At 37.3% G+C, this 12,991-nt stretch overlaps 1 protein-coding gene across 2 annotated transcripts in view; it reads left to right on the forward strand.

The window, feature by feature from the left end:
- MAN2A1 (mannosidase alpha class 2A member 1) overlaps positions 1 to 12,991 on the forward strand; it is a 128,045-nt gene that overhangs the window by 25,358 nt on the left and 89,696 nt on the right. For both annotated transcript variants that reach the window (XM_080371225.1, XM_080371224.1), the window contains exons 4-5: positions 10,833 to 11,004; positions 12,670 to 12,797. In XM_080371225.1, coding sequence (XP_080227351.1) covers positions 10,833 to 11,004; positions 12,670 to 12,797 — 300 coding nt within the window. The remainder of the gene's footprint in view (positions 1 to 10,832; positions 11,005 to 12,669; positions 12,798 to 12,991) is intronic.

Genomic DNA, 12,991 nt, shown 5'->3' on the forward strand with positions numbered 1-12,991 from the left:
GTTTGAACATAGGTGAATTTTATTTGCATGTATCTGGCATTTTCAAAGAAAACTAACTCTGGGATTTGGAGGCACTCTATTGTCCAGTTATGACAGCTAAAATTACGAAGTCTGGATATAGTAAAAATACTAAGAGAAAATAATCACATTATAAATTTTAATCTGCCCTTTTGATAGAACTGTCTTTAAAGCTGTGTACATTTATTTCCTTTCTAGTTTTCTCCTGAAAGCTTCCCTAGAAGGAAGCCACACTGTACAGTCATTTAATGAATTTGAAACCATCCTAAAGGATAGTACAGAACTTTAGATCTCTTGGCTCTTACTAGAAAGGGGTATGAGTCTACCTCTCTCCCTTCTTTCTCCTGAAGCTATTAGGATCATATCTTAACTGGGGGAGAATGGTTGGCAACCTACTAGAGGCCAATTGCCTAGTGTCACACCTGTCCTCAGATGATTTTAGCTGGATTGAACAAAGACCTTTGGCACTATGCAGCCTGAGGTAGCTTAACAGCGGCATGAAGCTTAGGAACTGCAGGAGAATGTCTGGAGGAAAGCTGGGAAGAGCTTTGTAGAAAACTTCACCAGTGTCCATTCAAGGCATGAGGTTTGTTTGGGGCTTAGTGTTCTGGTGCTGATTTCCATCACCTCTGCCAGGTTCTAGTAATTTTGGTTATATCTTTTTTTTTTTCATTTATTTTCATTCCTTCTGTTATTGTCTTCCAAAACAGAATATATTGGACTGTTTTTCTCCATGGTGCCTGGCCTGTCTCACCAGCGTGCCATGCAGAATTGACCAGTTTCTGTTGCCATTCTGGAAGGACTCTGTGGAGCTAACCTTTAGCTTTCTGACTTGCAGTCTTCTGCTTTCTTCTTCACATCTAGATTCCTGCCTTGCCTCCTATCATCAGCTGTGGTAGATATTCACAGTCCACACCTTTTGTGTTTGACAAGCTTTGGTATTGGGTGCCTTAATTTAAAATTAAAATAAATAAAATTGGTTTATCCAGTGGCAGCAGTTCTGCTTACCAAAAAGGGCCCACTGAGCACTAATACTGTGAGAATTTTGAGTGTTGAAGTTACTGGACCTCTTTTAGCATCAGGGTTATTTTGGTAGATACTAACATCTGCCACTACTAATTACATTCTCCCTCGCTGTATACCAAGCAAGGCATACAGTCTTGAGGATGCTATTGGCTCAGCTAGCCAATAGCAAAGGCTATTAATATCAGGTTATGCTAGAGGAGGCTTCAGCAGAGCCTTCACATTTTTATATATGTCTTCTGGGGCTAGCAAACTGAATAGCACTGTATTGCTCCTATGAGAAGGGTCCCAAAAATAGCGGAACTGTTGGGAAGATGGACACATCTCTTACTAGCCTCCCAATTAAGATGGCAAGTTACTAACCTCACTCAGTAAGGAATGCCTTCAGCTTCACTATATGTTTGCCATGACACTTGAAATATTATACCTTCTTTTGGAAGGTCAGAGGATAGCAAGGGTGTTCTCCACATTCAGAGTTCCTATTTATGTATGGCATTCCTTTGTCATGTTTGGGTTCTTGGTCTGTATTTAAAAAAGCCAACCAAACAGTGAAACAAACCACAAAAACCCCCACCCTAAAAAACCCCAAATAATCAAATAAACATGCCCCAAATGCCCCCCTAACCACAAATAAAACAAAAACCAGAAGCCCCAGATGAAAAACAACCACACCACCAAACAACCAAACCCCAAACAAAACCCCAAACAACCTGAAAAAACCCTACCCTCCTTCCCTCTCCAAAAAAAAGTTTCTGAGTTACCAGAATTCTTAAACTTCTAGGACAGTTAAAGCATAGATAGTGCTCTACCACCAGTGGTAGCCTCACCAACATGTTTTTCTGTTTGTGTTCTCAGTCATGGATTTTCCTGTACTTGCCCAGTGGGAGTTTTCTACTTACTGAGGAAATATGCTTACGATGTCTTGTTCTTTAATTTTACATCTGATCGATGTCTCTTGGTGCACTTGAGAGCTCCATTTAATGAAGTTTGATCTGATTCTATTTTGATCACTCCAGCACTACTGTGGCCTTCTTCCAAATACAGAGGTGTGGGCCATAATGAACTTGGCTTCAGAGGTAAATTTTTAGGAGCACTTAGATATCTATCTTGGAGGGAGTCACTCATTAAATATATAGTAAGGTACTTTTCTTCCAGATCTCTGAAAGAAGTTCTCTTTATGGCTGCTACTTCAATAATAAGGTTTGAAGAATTCGGTGCAGTTGTGAGAGCCCTCATCTTTCTCTTGCAACTTTTTTCCTGCATAGGTTATTCCCAAGGACTTGCCTGAAGTCATGGCTGTTGTCATTCACTTTTGATAGCTGACTTTCTTACTGGTGATCAGTTTTGGTTCCTAAAGTCTTCCTTCTTAATACCTAAGTTCTTCATGTCTTTACCATAAAATTGTATTGGTCCTTCCACTATCAGCAACTAAAATCAGGAAATCTGCCTCTCCTCATGCATACAATCGATTATCTCCCAGCTTGTTCAGAATCCTCAGTTGATGTCAAAGAGAATTAAACTGAGATATAATCCTTGTAATTGCAAAAAAAAAAAAAAAAGTAAATGTAAATGGTTCAATCACCAAAAATGATTGAGAGACTGGTTATTGTTTGCTTTTACAAAGACTGTTATCGTAGAAATTTCCTTACTTGGTAGTGCTTTTGGTAAGGACATTTCTGTGGAATTGTCTGCAGTATGAGACTGTATTATTAAGCACTTGAAAGAACGAAAATTAACAGAGATCTGAAAACTCTTGTATAGCTAGTGGTTACATTATTGCTTTCCCACAGAGGATTAAAAGGCATGATCCAAAGGAAATGCCTTCTGGCAAAAAAACTTAAGGCATAATGAAGCTATAGTGTAACAATATACATGAACAATATTTACAAGTAATAGGGTCAGTAAAGATGTAACTATATTAGGTGCAGAAGCTTTTAATTCTCATTATGTGTTAAGTTTTCTCATCTGAGGCTACTTTAACTTTTCACATAGGCTGTTACACTAGCGAGAATCTATCTCAAAGGCAAGGAACTGCCTTGAAAGAGAATCCGTAGGGAGTGGGGCGGTCTTAAGTTCCGAGTTCTGTTTTGTGCTGATGATCTGAAACAATTTCTTGTTGCTAAATTCTGCTAAATCAGAGTTAACTGCTTCCATGTGAATTCAGTCAGGACCTACAAACTTGGGGTCTCTATGCTTCTCCTTTCAGTAGCTAATATATTTGCCCATTATTGGGAAATTAGGTATGAGAATGAGTCCTTTTCACACTTTTGATCAGTGGCAGGCATGATTGTTTTGTAGTTTCTGGTAGTTGGTGAAGGTTTGAGCACCTTGGCAGCATGTCTGATCGGGGGGTGGGGGTGGGGGGGGGGTGGGGGTGAGCGCAGGATGCTCACCAGTGTGGATTAATCTCAAGCCATGGAGAGATGTTCAATTTACAAATAGCTGAGTTCTGTGAGGTTATAGCTATTGCAGATGGGTGGCATTTCTTTCTGGAGCAGATTAACGAGCGATCGTATAACCTGCTGTGCTGGCAAAGCCCAGCGGGTGCTTCAGCAGTAGTTTCATGTGACTGCCTGAAGTGGATTAGGAGCTGAACTCCAGAGGGGAGAACCCTGCTCAGGGACAGTGATATTGTCAACAGCACAACTGGACTTGAAAGATGATGTTCAGATAACCAGAGGGGTCGAAAGACACCTCTAGCATTTATTGTTCTGTTAGCAGTGACGATTTTGGTAATGTCTTTTCATTAAATTATTTAAGAATTGAGATGTGTGTGAGCTTTGTAATATATGTGTGTATCAGATCACAGTATTTTATTGCTGAATGTGGTTGTTAACAGATCTAGTACAAACAGCATTTTAGTGGAATTGGAGGAGATTAAACAGATTCTTCCTCCCCCCCTCTACCCACCCATCTCCAATTTCTATCTAAGCAAAAATGTATATAGAAGTGTATGTGCATATATGTCAGGTCTAAATACTGCTTTTTTATCACTAAGTTGATTATCTATGACATTGGTAACTTTACCATACTAGTACTCACATTAACCCCTTCTTATTATTTAAGGAAGTCTCCATTTCTCAGGAGGAAATCTCTATAGCTCTATGCAGTTAACTGTAGTATTAAGATAAAAGAAAACTTAAGCATAAAAGTTTGATGTTGTTAATAGTACACTGTGGAATTTCAGGTTTGTTTTCTGTTGATGGGGTCTAGATATGGTTTTCAGGTGACTTCTTAGTTTTCCTGGCACGTTTGGAACACAGATTATTTAGATTGTTGTCTGACCCACAAAAACATAAGAACATGTTAGTATAAAGCTGAAGCAGGAAAGAAAAAATGCTAGTTGAATGACATCTGAAAACTGAAAGTTTTAGACTGTAAATTGAAAGTTCACTAATTGATATGTTCATGCTATGTTTTAATAGGAAGATAGAAAAAAAAAATCAGTCACCACTGCTTGTCTAGAACTTGTTTTCCTTTTGTAAACAGCAACAGTATATAGTATTTTCTAAAATAAACAAACAAACAAAAAAAAAACCAAAAAACAACCAACCAACCTGTGAAGGCTGTAAAGAGTATAAAATATACATTCAATGGTGGACACCTGATTTTTCTGTTGTAGAGGAAAATGAGATCTAGGAATAGAATGGGAAACTGGGCAGCTCACAAGATCTTCTTGACATGCTGAATTACAGGAATCTTAAGTGGTATTCCTGGCTCACTTCTCAGTATTTCTGTGGTTGCATATGAGGTGGTAGGAGACTTGGAGTGAGAGGTGTTTGAGTTTTTTCCTTTTGGGGAAAAAACCCCCAAACAAACAAGCAAAAGAAAATTCAGGGCAGTTCCATGGAAAATTGATAGTTTTTGGCTATGGTTATGAAATCAAAGATGATAAATACAGAATGATTGTTATGGTCCATTAAGCAGAGATCTTTTAGAAGTTGAAGTATGCCACTGGAAAAGTAAATATGGTGTCGTACCTTTTTAATACTGGTGTCTCTGCTTCCACCTTAATTACTTTATTTCAGGGAGTATTTTGGGGGAACAATTTCTTTTTATCTTCTGAATCACAATGAATGCTTTAACACAGGGATGTGCCAGGTGGCTTTCTTTACCCTGGCTTGTACTGTGCCAAATAGAAAAATGGAAACCAATCTTAGACTGCTTTTAGTTTTCATTTTGAGGTAGCCTAACCTAAGAGATACCATGTTTCTCAAGTGTTCTTTCAGTCTCGGCCAATGACCCCATTCATCTTCATTGTAAAGATACTTCATTTTGGTAAAACAACACTGAAGTTTTGTGTCAGAAACATCCGTAAAAAAAATCTTAACTTGCATATTTGCTCTCTTTTGTTCTGACATCATAGAATAATGATGCAAGATTTCTAAATTAAAAGATGGGTATGTATAGCCTGTATCTTAAGGGTTTTTTTTTATTGCTGAATCTACAAAAGAGCTAATGCTAAACTCCATGTGTAATCATACTTACTAAAATGTAAGCTGAAACTTAGCTTTTGGATTTACTTCTAGTATTTGAATTATTGTCATTATTGTGTGCCTACGTATGATCAGTTAAACACATATACCATGCTTAAGTTCTTCAGAGCACTAACAAGAACTCACAGCTACATGTCCATTAATTGTTTTTAATTATTTTTGAGAAAAAATTTTAGTATTGCAGTAGCTTCACATGTTATGTCGGGTATGCATGTAATTAAGACATCCTCTTTAAGTTTATGACACTTAATAGTGTTTTCTTCCAGGAACTAGTTAGTTGAGAATTAAGCATAACTGTAAAAAAAAACCAAAAAAAGTTTTTTACTAATGTGCATTTTAAAAATCCAAGAACTGAAGTTCCACTAATATTGTTGCAAAGAGTTTGCTTTTATTTTCTGGAAAGCTGCATAATGCTAGCTGAAATTTATGGTTTTATTTAATTCTGCCATAAAATTAATAAATTTCTCAAGTTTCTTAGGTTGCAAGAAGCAGCAGTGATGTGTGATTTTCAGACTCAGTGAAATTAATTATGATCTACTGTAAAGTAAACGAGAGATGCAAACTGCCCTCAAAAATGCGTTAATCTAAAAATGGGTCGTATTCCAAACATACACTAGATCTGCTTCTTCAGTAAGACAGATTTAATGAGAAACTAGAAAATTTTTTTAAGGATATGTTTCCTTTTGAATGTTGGAGGGTAACTCATGGTAGTAAGCAATTGAAATACCTTTTTTGTTTAATTTCTACAGTTAGTTTTAAACCAAAAGACAAAAGAAATACAAATGTAAAAAAAACCACCCAGCAGCCTTGCTGATACATGTAAGCAGTGCTCAAACACTCTTGGTTATAATGATTTTGTTTTCAAACTTGATTTGTGATTGTTGTCATAATCAAAGCTTTCTTTTTGAATAATGCTAACTTGTCAGCTTCTGTTCTGATTTTGTCCTGAAACTTTGCCTGTATCTCTTAACTGTGCTAAGACACAAGAACAACTTTCTGTAGTGCAAAGAGCTGGTAGAACTTCAAGAAGGAAGTTGGAGTGGAAGGTGTAGACAGGAATAGTATAGCATAGCAATGGATTGCATTGACATTTGGACATGATTTTGGATTCTGCTGTTGATGTGAGAAAATTTACATTAAAAAAGCGAAAAAACAGACAACTGATTGATGATGATAAATCTCTGTGGATGGGGGGGATCAAGTTTCCACACTTCTGAGGACAAGTGAAATGCAATCAAAAGGCAAGCAGCCTAACAGGGTGTACCCTCTATTGCTTTCTCCTGTGCTGGCAGAAAATGAAAGTAGTAAGGTAAAGTCCTGAATACTTACAAAGTCAAGACTAGCATACTGACATTAGACAGTATTTTTTCTCTTACATTTTTATATTGGCAAAGATCCTTATGTAATTTTAAACCAACAAGTTTTATTTTGCTTATATTGGCATATTTAGTTTTATTAATTGCAGTTTTTAAGCTATTGCACTTTTTGTATGTCTAAACTGTACTTGTATTGAAAGTTTCCTGATCCAAATACACTGGTAAACCTTTTCTTTCAACATGGGAATGAATTCTAAGTTTCTGGATATGCACAAGAATGAACTTGAGTTGTACTAGATTCTTAAGTGATATTGGGAACTGAGGAGTGAAATAATTCATGTGGTGGTCTTTAGTAACAGACATAACTAGCAACTTCAAATTAACGTATTCAATGTTCTGTTCAACTTTTGATATGTTTTTTTAATCTTTATGGATCCATGCAATATTGGACAGTTTTTGTAAGTTGTGGGGTTAAGAGCTATCAGTGCTATGAAATTTACTGATGGGAAATGCCAGATTCTTCACTTGAGGTGGAGTAACACTGGCACGAGTATGAATTGGGAGAGGGGTGCCTGGAGAGCATCCCTGCAGGGAGGGCGCTGGCGGTGCTGGTGGGCAGCAGGCTCAGCGTGGGTCAGCAGCGAGCCCTGGCAGCCAGGAGGGCAGCCCGCACCCTGGGGTGCCCCCAGCACAGCACGGCCAGCCGGGCAGGAGAGGGGATTATCCCGCTGTGTCCGGCGCTGCTGCGGCCTCACCTGGAGCACTGTGTGCAGGGCTGGGCCCCACCATGTAAGAAGGACGTGAGGGTCCTTGAATGTGCCCAGAGAGGGGAAACGTCGTCGCTGGTGGGAGGGCTGGAAGGCATGTCCTGTGAGGAGCGGCTGAGGGCTTTGGGTTGGTCTGGTTTGGAGACCAGGAGGCTGAGGGGCCACCCCGTTGCTCTCTGCAGCTGCCTGGGGAGGGGAAGGGGAGCGGGAGGTGCCGAGCTCTTCCCCCCAGGGACCAGTGACAGGTCACCTGGGAAGGGCTCAAAGCTGCGCCAGGGGAGGTTCAGGCTGGACATGAGGAAAAGAGGGTGGTCAAGCACTGGAAGAGGCTTCCTGGAGAGGTGGTGGATGCCCCCCATGCCTGTCAGTGTTTGAGAGGCGTTTGGACAATGCCCTGAGTAACATGATTTAACTTTTGGTCAGCTCTGGTCAGGCATTTGGACTAGGTGATTGTTTTAGGACCCTTCCAGCTGAAAATACTCTATTCAGAAATAAATGAATTTAAGTGAAGATGGCCAACACACGGTAATTAAATTTCATAGGACTTTCTTTTGGCTTGCAACTAATTCTGTGAATACTTGTAATTTTTTTCCTAGAACTTTCAGAAGTGTGTTAAGTTCAGTTTATTAACTATGTTATACCCTTCCTCTGTAGCTTAATAAAATGAATATATTAAAACAATCTCTAATCTAACCCTGCTCTTCCTACATCACAATCTATTGTCATGACAGCTGCTTTGTCATTTAGCTCTGTGCTTCTTTATTTAGGTTGGTTTATTAAGGACACTAATTCAGTGTAAGTTTGCTTTTATTGCAATATAAAAATATGGTAAAATGGTTTATATTTCTGTATAGGAGAAACAGAGGATGGTTTTAGTTAATCCTGTTAGTTGTGTGCTAGCATGCTATTGTCTCTTGCAGAAGAAATTCCTGGTAAAAAGCTATAAATTTGTAGTCTGCTACATGTGGATCTTTTCATGTAAATGTCAGTAAGATATTTCTTTGATTTGTTGCAAATTCGTTATATGATCTCAATTCTTCAAATAAAAGCTTCCATTAGAAAAAAAAATGCAATCAGATAGTTAAGGAAATAGGCAGAGATCACAACAAATTTTGATTAAAAACAGTACAAAAGGAAAATAAATTCAGCTTATTTGTTGCCTTTCTGGTTTCAGTCTTCATGAAACTTTTGTGTCATAATAATTTACTCACAACTTTTTTGTATTGAGCTATTTCCATGTCTCTAAAGAAAGTATGTTTTCAGTTTAGATTTTAAGTCCTCATGTTGTCTTGACAAAATGTATTTTTCCCCTTTAAGACAGATCAGATTACACCCTAGTGTTCTATCTGCGCAGAAACTTAGATCAGATGTGATGATTCTTTTAGATGCTCAACTACTGTTAATATTGAGCTAGCACTTTTCCTCTGGAGTGTTATAGTTTTATTTACCCATTTGCAAAGTAAAAAAGGGACAATTTTGGAAATTTGTGGTGGTTTTGTTTCTGAATACTTTATTAAAATTTGACCTTTACAAAGTGAGAGCGCAATCTGAAAGTAGTGCAAATAAGTGTGCAAGTGTCTAGTGATTATTCCTAATTACAAGATTCTTTATTTGACTTATAATTAACAGTTTGATGTGAACTGGAAAAGAATGTGTGTATTGTCAAATTACATTAGCTCTGCATTTCTAGCTAAGATGAATGCAATTTATTTTTTATCCTTAGAGTATAACACATCCTTTCTGAATCAATACTGAGACTCTATTCAATAATGGTTTTCTTTTATTAGACTAAAAAATGATTTGTTTTTAATAATGCATTTATATATAATTCTGTATATATGTATATATTATATATATATAATTTTTAATTTATATATAATTCTGTGAATATATATATGTAATGTATATATAATATATATAATTACCTTGAAACAGTATTATCTCATTCCAGAACAGCCTAATCCTGTATCTTCTTATAAACAGTGGCATTGTGCTGGAGTAGCAGTACCTCTCAGAAGGGAATCCCAAGTATCGTATTTGTTTGGAGTACAGTTCTCACATTTTTTGGAAGCTTTCACAAAATCTCAAAATGTGGATGCATGCTGTAGGACCAATTTCTAACATCACTTGCGTTCTTCAGTAGTTACTCTGTTGTATATGATATTTACTTACACCCAGCTGCTGAGTCCCTTTTGGAAGCACTTGAGTGAAAATGCTCATACATGACAAGAGCTGGTATGAAGAGTAGGAATATCCCACTTGTGTATTAAGCAGGCAGCCCTGTCTGCTTCTTTCTTACAGTTATGGGAAGAACATATCCCTTACAGGTTCTGGGAAGGAAGATGCATGAACTTCCTCCTGTAAGGTTTTAGGAAGAGGTTAAAGAATTTCATGGAAAGCTCTGTGCTGTGAGAGCTGTATATGTGGCTGAAGTTGGCTTTTCCTTTATTCTGTGTCTCACTGGTATCTTTTCTAATGAGGGATGCAGCTACAAAAAAATTATCTCATTCTTTCCTAACAAACCCCTTGTTCATATCTGATGCTGAACATCAGCTGCAGGGCTAACTGCTGCTTCATTTGCCCCAATTTTATTTCTCTACCCTCAAGGTCAGTGAGATACCATTAGTGGCTGTTAATTGTCTGCTCAGGGTACAGGTGTAATACGCTGCTAGTAAGGATTTTTCATTCAGTTTTTTTACATTAAGGAGGGTGGTGGGCTGCTTTGTGACTTAAAAGAGGAGGTAAGACATTGAGGGCAGGATTAGGGATGTTGGCTGTATGCGTGTTGGGAATAGGGCTTGGGCTGGGAAGATGATCTGTTACAAGATTCTGCAGTCCTCCTAATGTGAGAGATGAGGAAACCTAATGGAAGTTATCAAGGAAGATCAATTTGCGGATATGCACATCTTCCTTTTCAACTACTTTGTGCCTAAATTAAAAAAGATTACAAAAATCTTCAGTGTTTTAAATCTGTGTGTTTGGTTGATCAAAGTAGAAAGCCTAGTAGTCCATATATGAACACATTTAAGAAATAAAACATCTAAACTTTATAAAAAGAATTCATGGAGAGCTTAGCACTTCAAACTGTCCACAGCATGCAAAGTTCATCTTTTTAAGAAAATGCTTCACTTAACTTTTTGTGTGGAGTGGGAAGGCAGCAGGTCTGTAAGACTGTTGAAAGCAACTTAAATTTCATACTTTCTTTTTCTTAGGTTGGCTGAAGACTTTTGATGATTACTTCAGAGATCAGACACAGCATATCTTAAATAATATGGTTATAAAACTGCAAGAAGACAACCGAAGGAAATTTATGTGGTCTGAGATTTCTTACTTTTCAAAATGGTGGGATGGAATAGATAGCCAAAAAAAGGATGCTGTTAAAAGGTTTGAACGCTGAATTACTTCTAATTTTCCATGTGGCATAAGCTGAAACTTTGTGTATTTGATTGTACTGTAAACTTGAGATTGCACTTGTGATGCAGATTTGCAAGAATAATCAGATACTCAAGTTACCATTTCTTTGGCTTGGTTCATTTTTTTTTTCCCAGTTACAAAGTAACGATCCATGTAGAGAAGTGAAGCCAAATTACTGACTTGCTGAAAAAATTGACTAAAAGTTTCCATGTACAACCAGGAAGATGCCATTCAAATTGTAATGGAGTTGTTATTTTAAACTTTTATTTGAAGTCCCAAAGAAGTATTGGCAATGGAATACAAATAATCTTTCATATCAGCTATTCATATATGGTAATTTCTTTAGTTTTGACACAATTATGAAATGAGATTTTTTTTTGTTGTTATATATGGTAATTTTTTGTAAACATGCAGCTACTTAAATAGTGAAGCAGTACATAGTCTACTCCCTTGCTGCTCTTGGTTCTTTTTGAAATCACAGGTTAATGTAATACAGAAGTAAAAGGTTTGCCTTGAGACAAGAAAGCATACTGCTTGGATAAACTTGAAGGAAGGATCTAGTCTGGAGTGTTTTATTTTGTTTTGGTTTCTTTATTTGCTTTAAGGCAGGATCCAAGAGTCCTTAGCTCATCTCTGTGATGCCCTCCTCATGCCCACCTTCAAGATGCATGGGTTGCAGTATGCATTAAGGCTATGAGAGCCTCACAGCTGCAAAGGTTAGGTAATGCATCTTGGTAATGATATAGAAAATGATCTAAAAATTTGTGTGCAGTGCATGAGTATTACAGCACAGCTGTTTTATTAGATCAGAAAGGTTCCTTGGAACACAATAAATGGTAGTCACTAGGAAACCCTGTATTTTCTTCAGAGGAATCGGGTATTGGTTAAACCGCTATAAGACTTCTAGAAGCTGCACTGGAGATTATTTTTGCTGTATGTTTTTCATTACTCTTACAGGTATTATCTATAATGTGACTTAAGTTTTGGGAAGTTTACTGTGTTTCTTAAATTCATTAAACATTTATATGTTAATGTACTGTATAAGTCCTGAAATCACATTACTCAGCTGTAGGGACCACTTGATGCTGGAAGCATGATTATTATGTTCACTCACAACTTTGAAAGACTGGATCACCCAGTGATCTGTTTTAAGTAGGCATTTTAATGGTCTGAAGCTTTTATAGATAGAATAAACTTTGAAACTCTATCTGCTCCCTATAATAACAATAAGAAGAAGAACAGTAGATCAAAGATGGGGAGACAGTAGTAGTGCTTGAAATGTGCAATGTGTAGGCATCTCGCTCAATTGACCTTTAGTACTGCAGCACATACACTTTCATTTTTGTAATCTATGCAGGAAACAACCTTCTTCCTGATTTAAAAAAAATCAGATGATGTAGCACATGCAGTAGAGCTGTAGTTTTCATTGCACAAGAGGCATTAAAAATTTCAGTGTTCATCTATTCACTCTTTCTCTGTTTGATTAAAGAAAAGTAGTCTGGTGATGGAAGTAACACAAGCAATTTAGATTTTGGTATCGTGTCCCTGCTGAATACCTATTGGATATTCCAGAATAGATTTTTAAGACTGTATTTTCATATGCAGGACTCTGAACACAATTGACATATTTTTCAGGCTAATAAAAGATGGACAGTTTGAAATAGTAACAGGAGGATGGGTCATGCCTGATGAAGCCTCTCCTCATTATTTTGCTTTAATTGACCAACTGATAGAAGGACATCAATGGCTAGAAAAGAACCTGGGTATGTAGTTTGATCTAAAATCTAAATGTGTTAATATAGAAAGTCAATTAGAAAATGCTTTTTTTATGTTTCTGAGGTGCTTAGAAGGTTCTCTTACTCTGCTTTCCTGAAATGTTAAGTCAGGCCATGTACTATAGGATGGAGTCTAGTATTTGCAATTAATGTTTGCAGGTAGAAGTTCCTGGACAAAGTGT

Source organism: Falco punctatus (assembly GCF_963210335.1).
Source record: "Falco punctatus genome assembly, chromosome: Z".
Lineage (NCBI taxonomy): Eukaryota > Metazoa > Chordata > Aves > Falconiformes > Falconidae > Falco > Falco punctatus.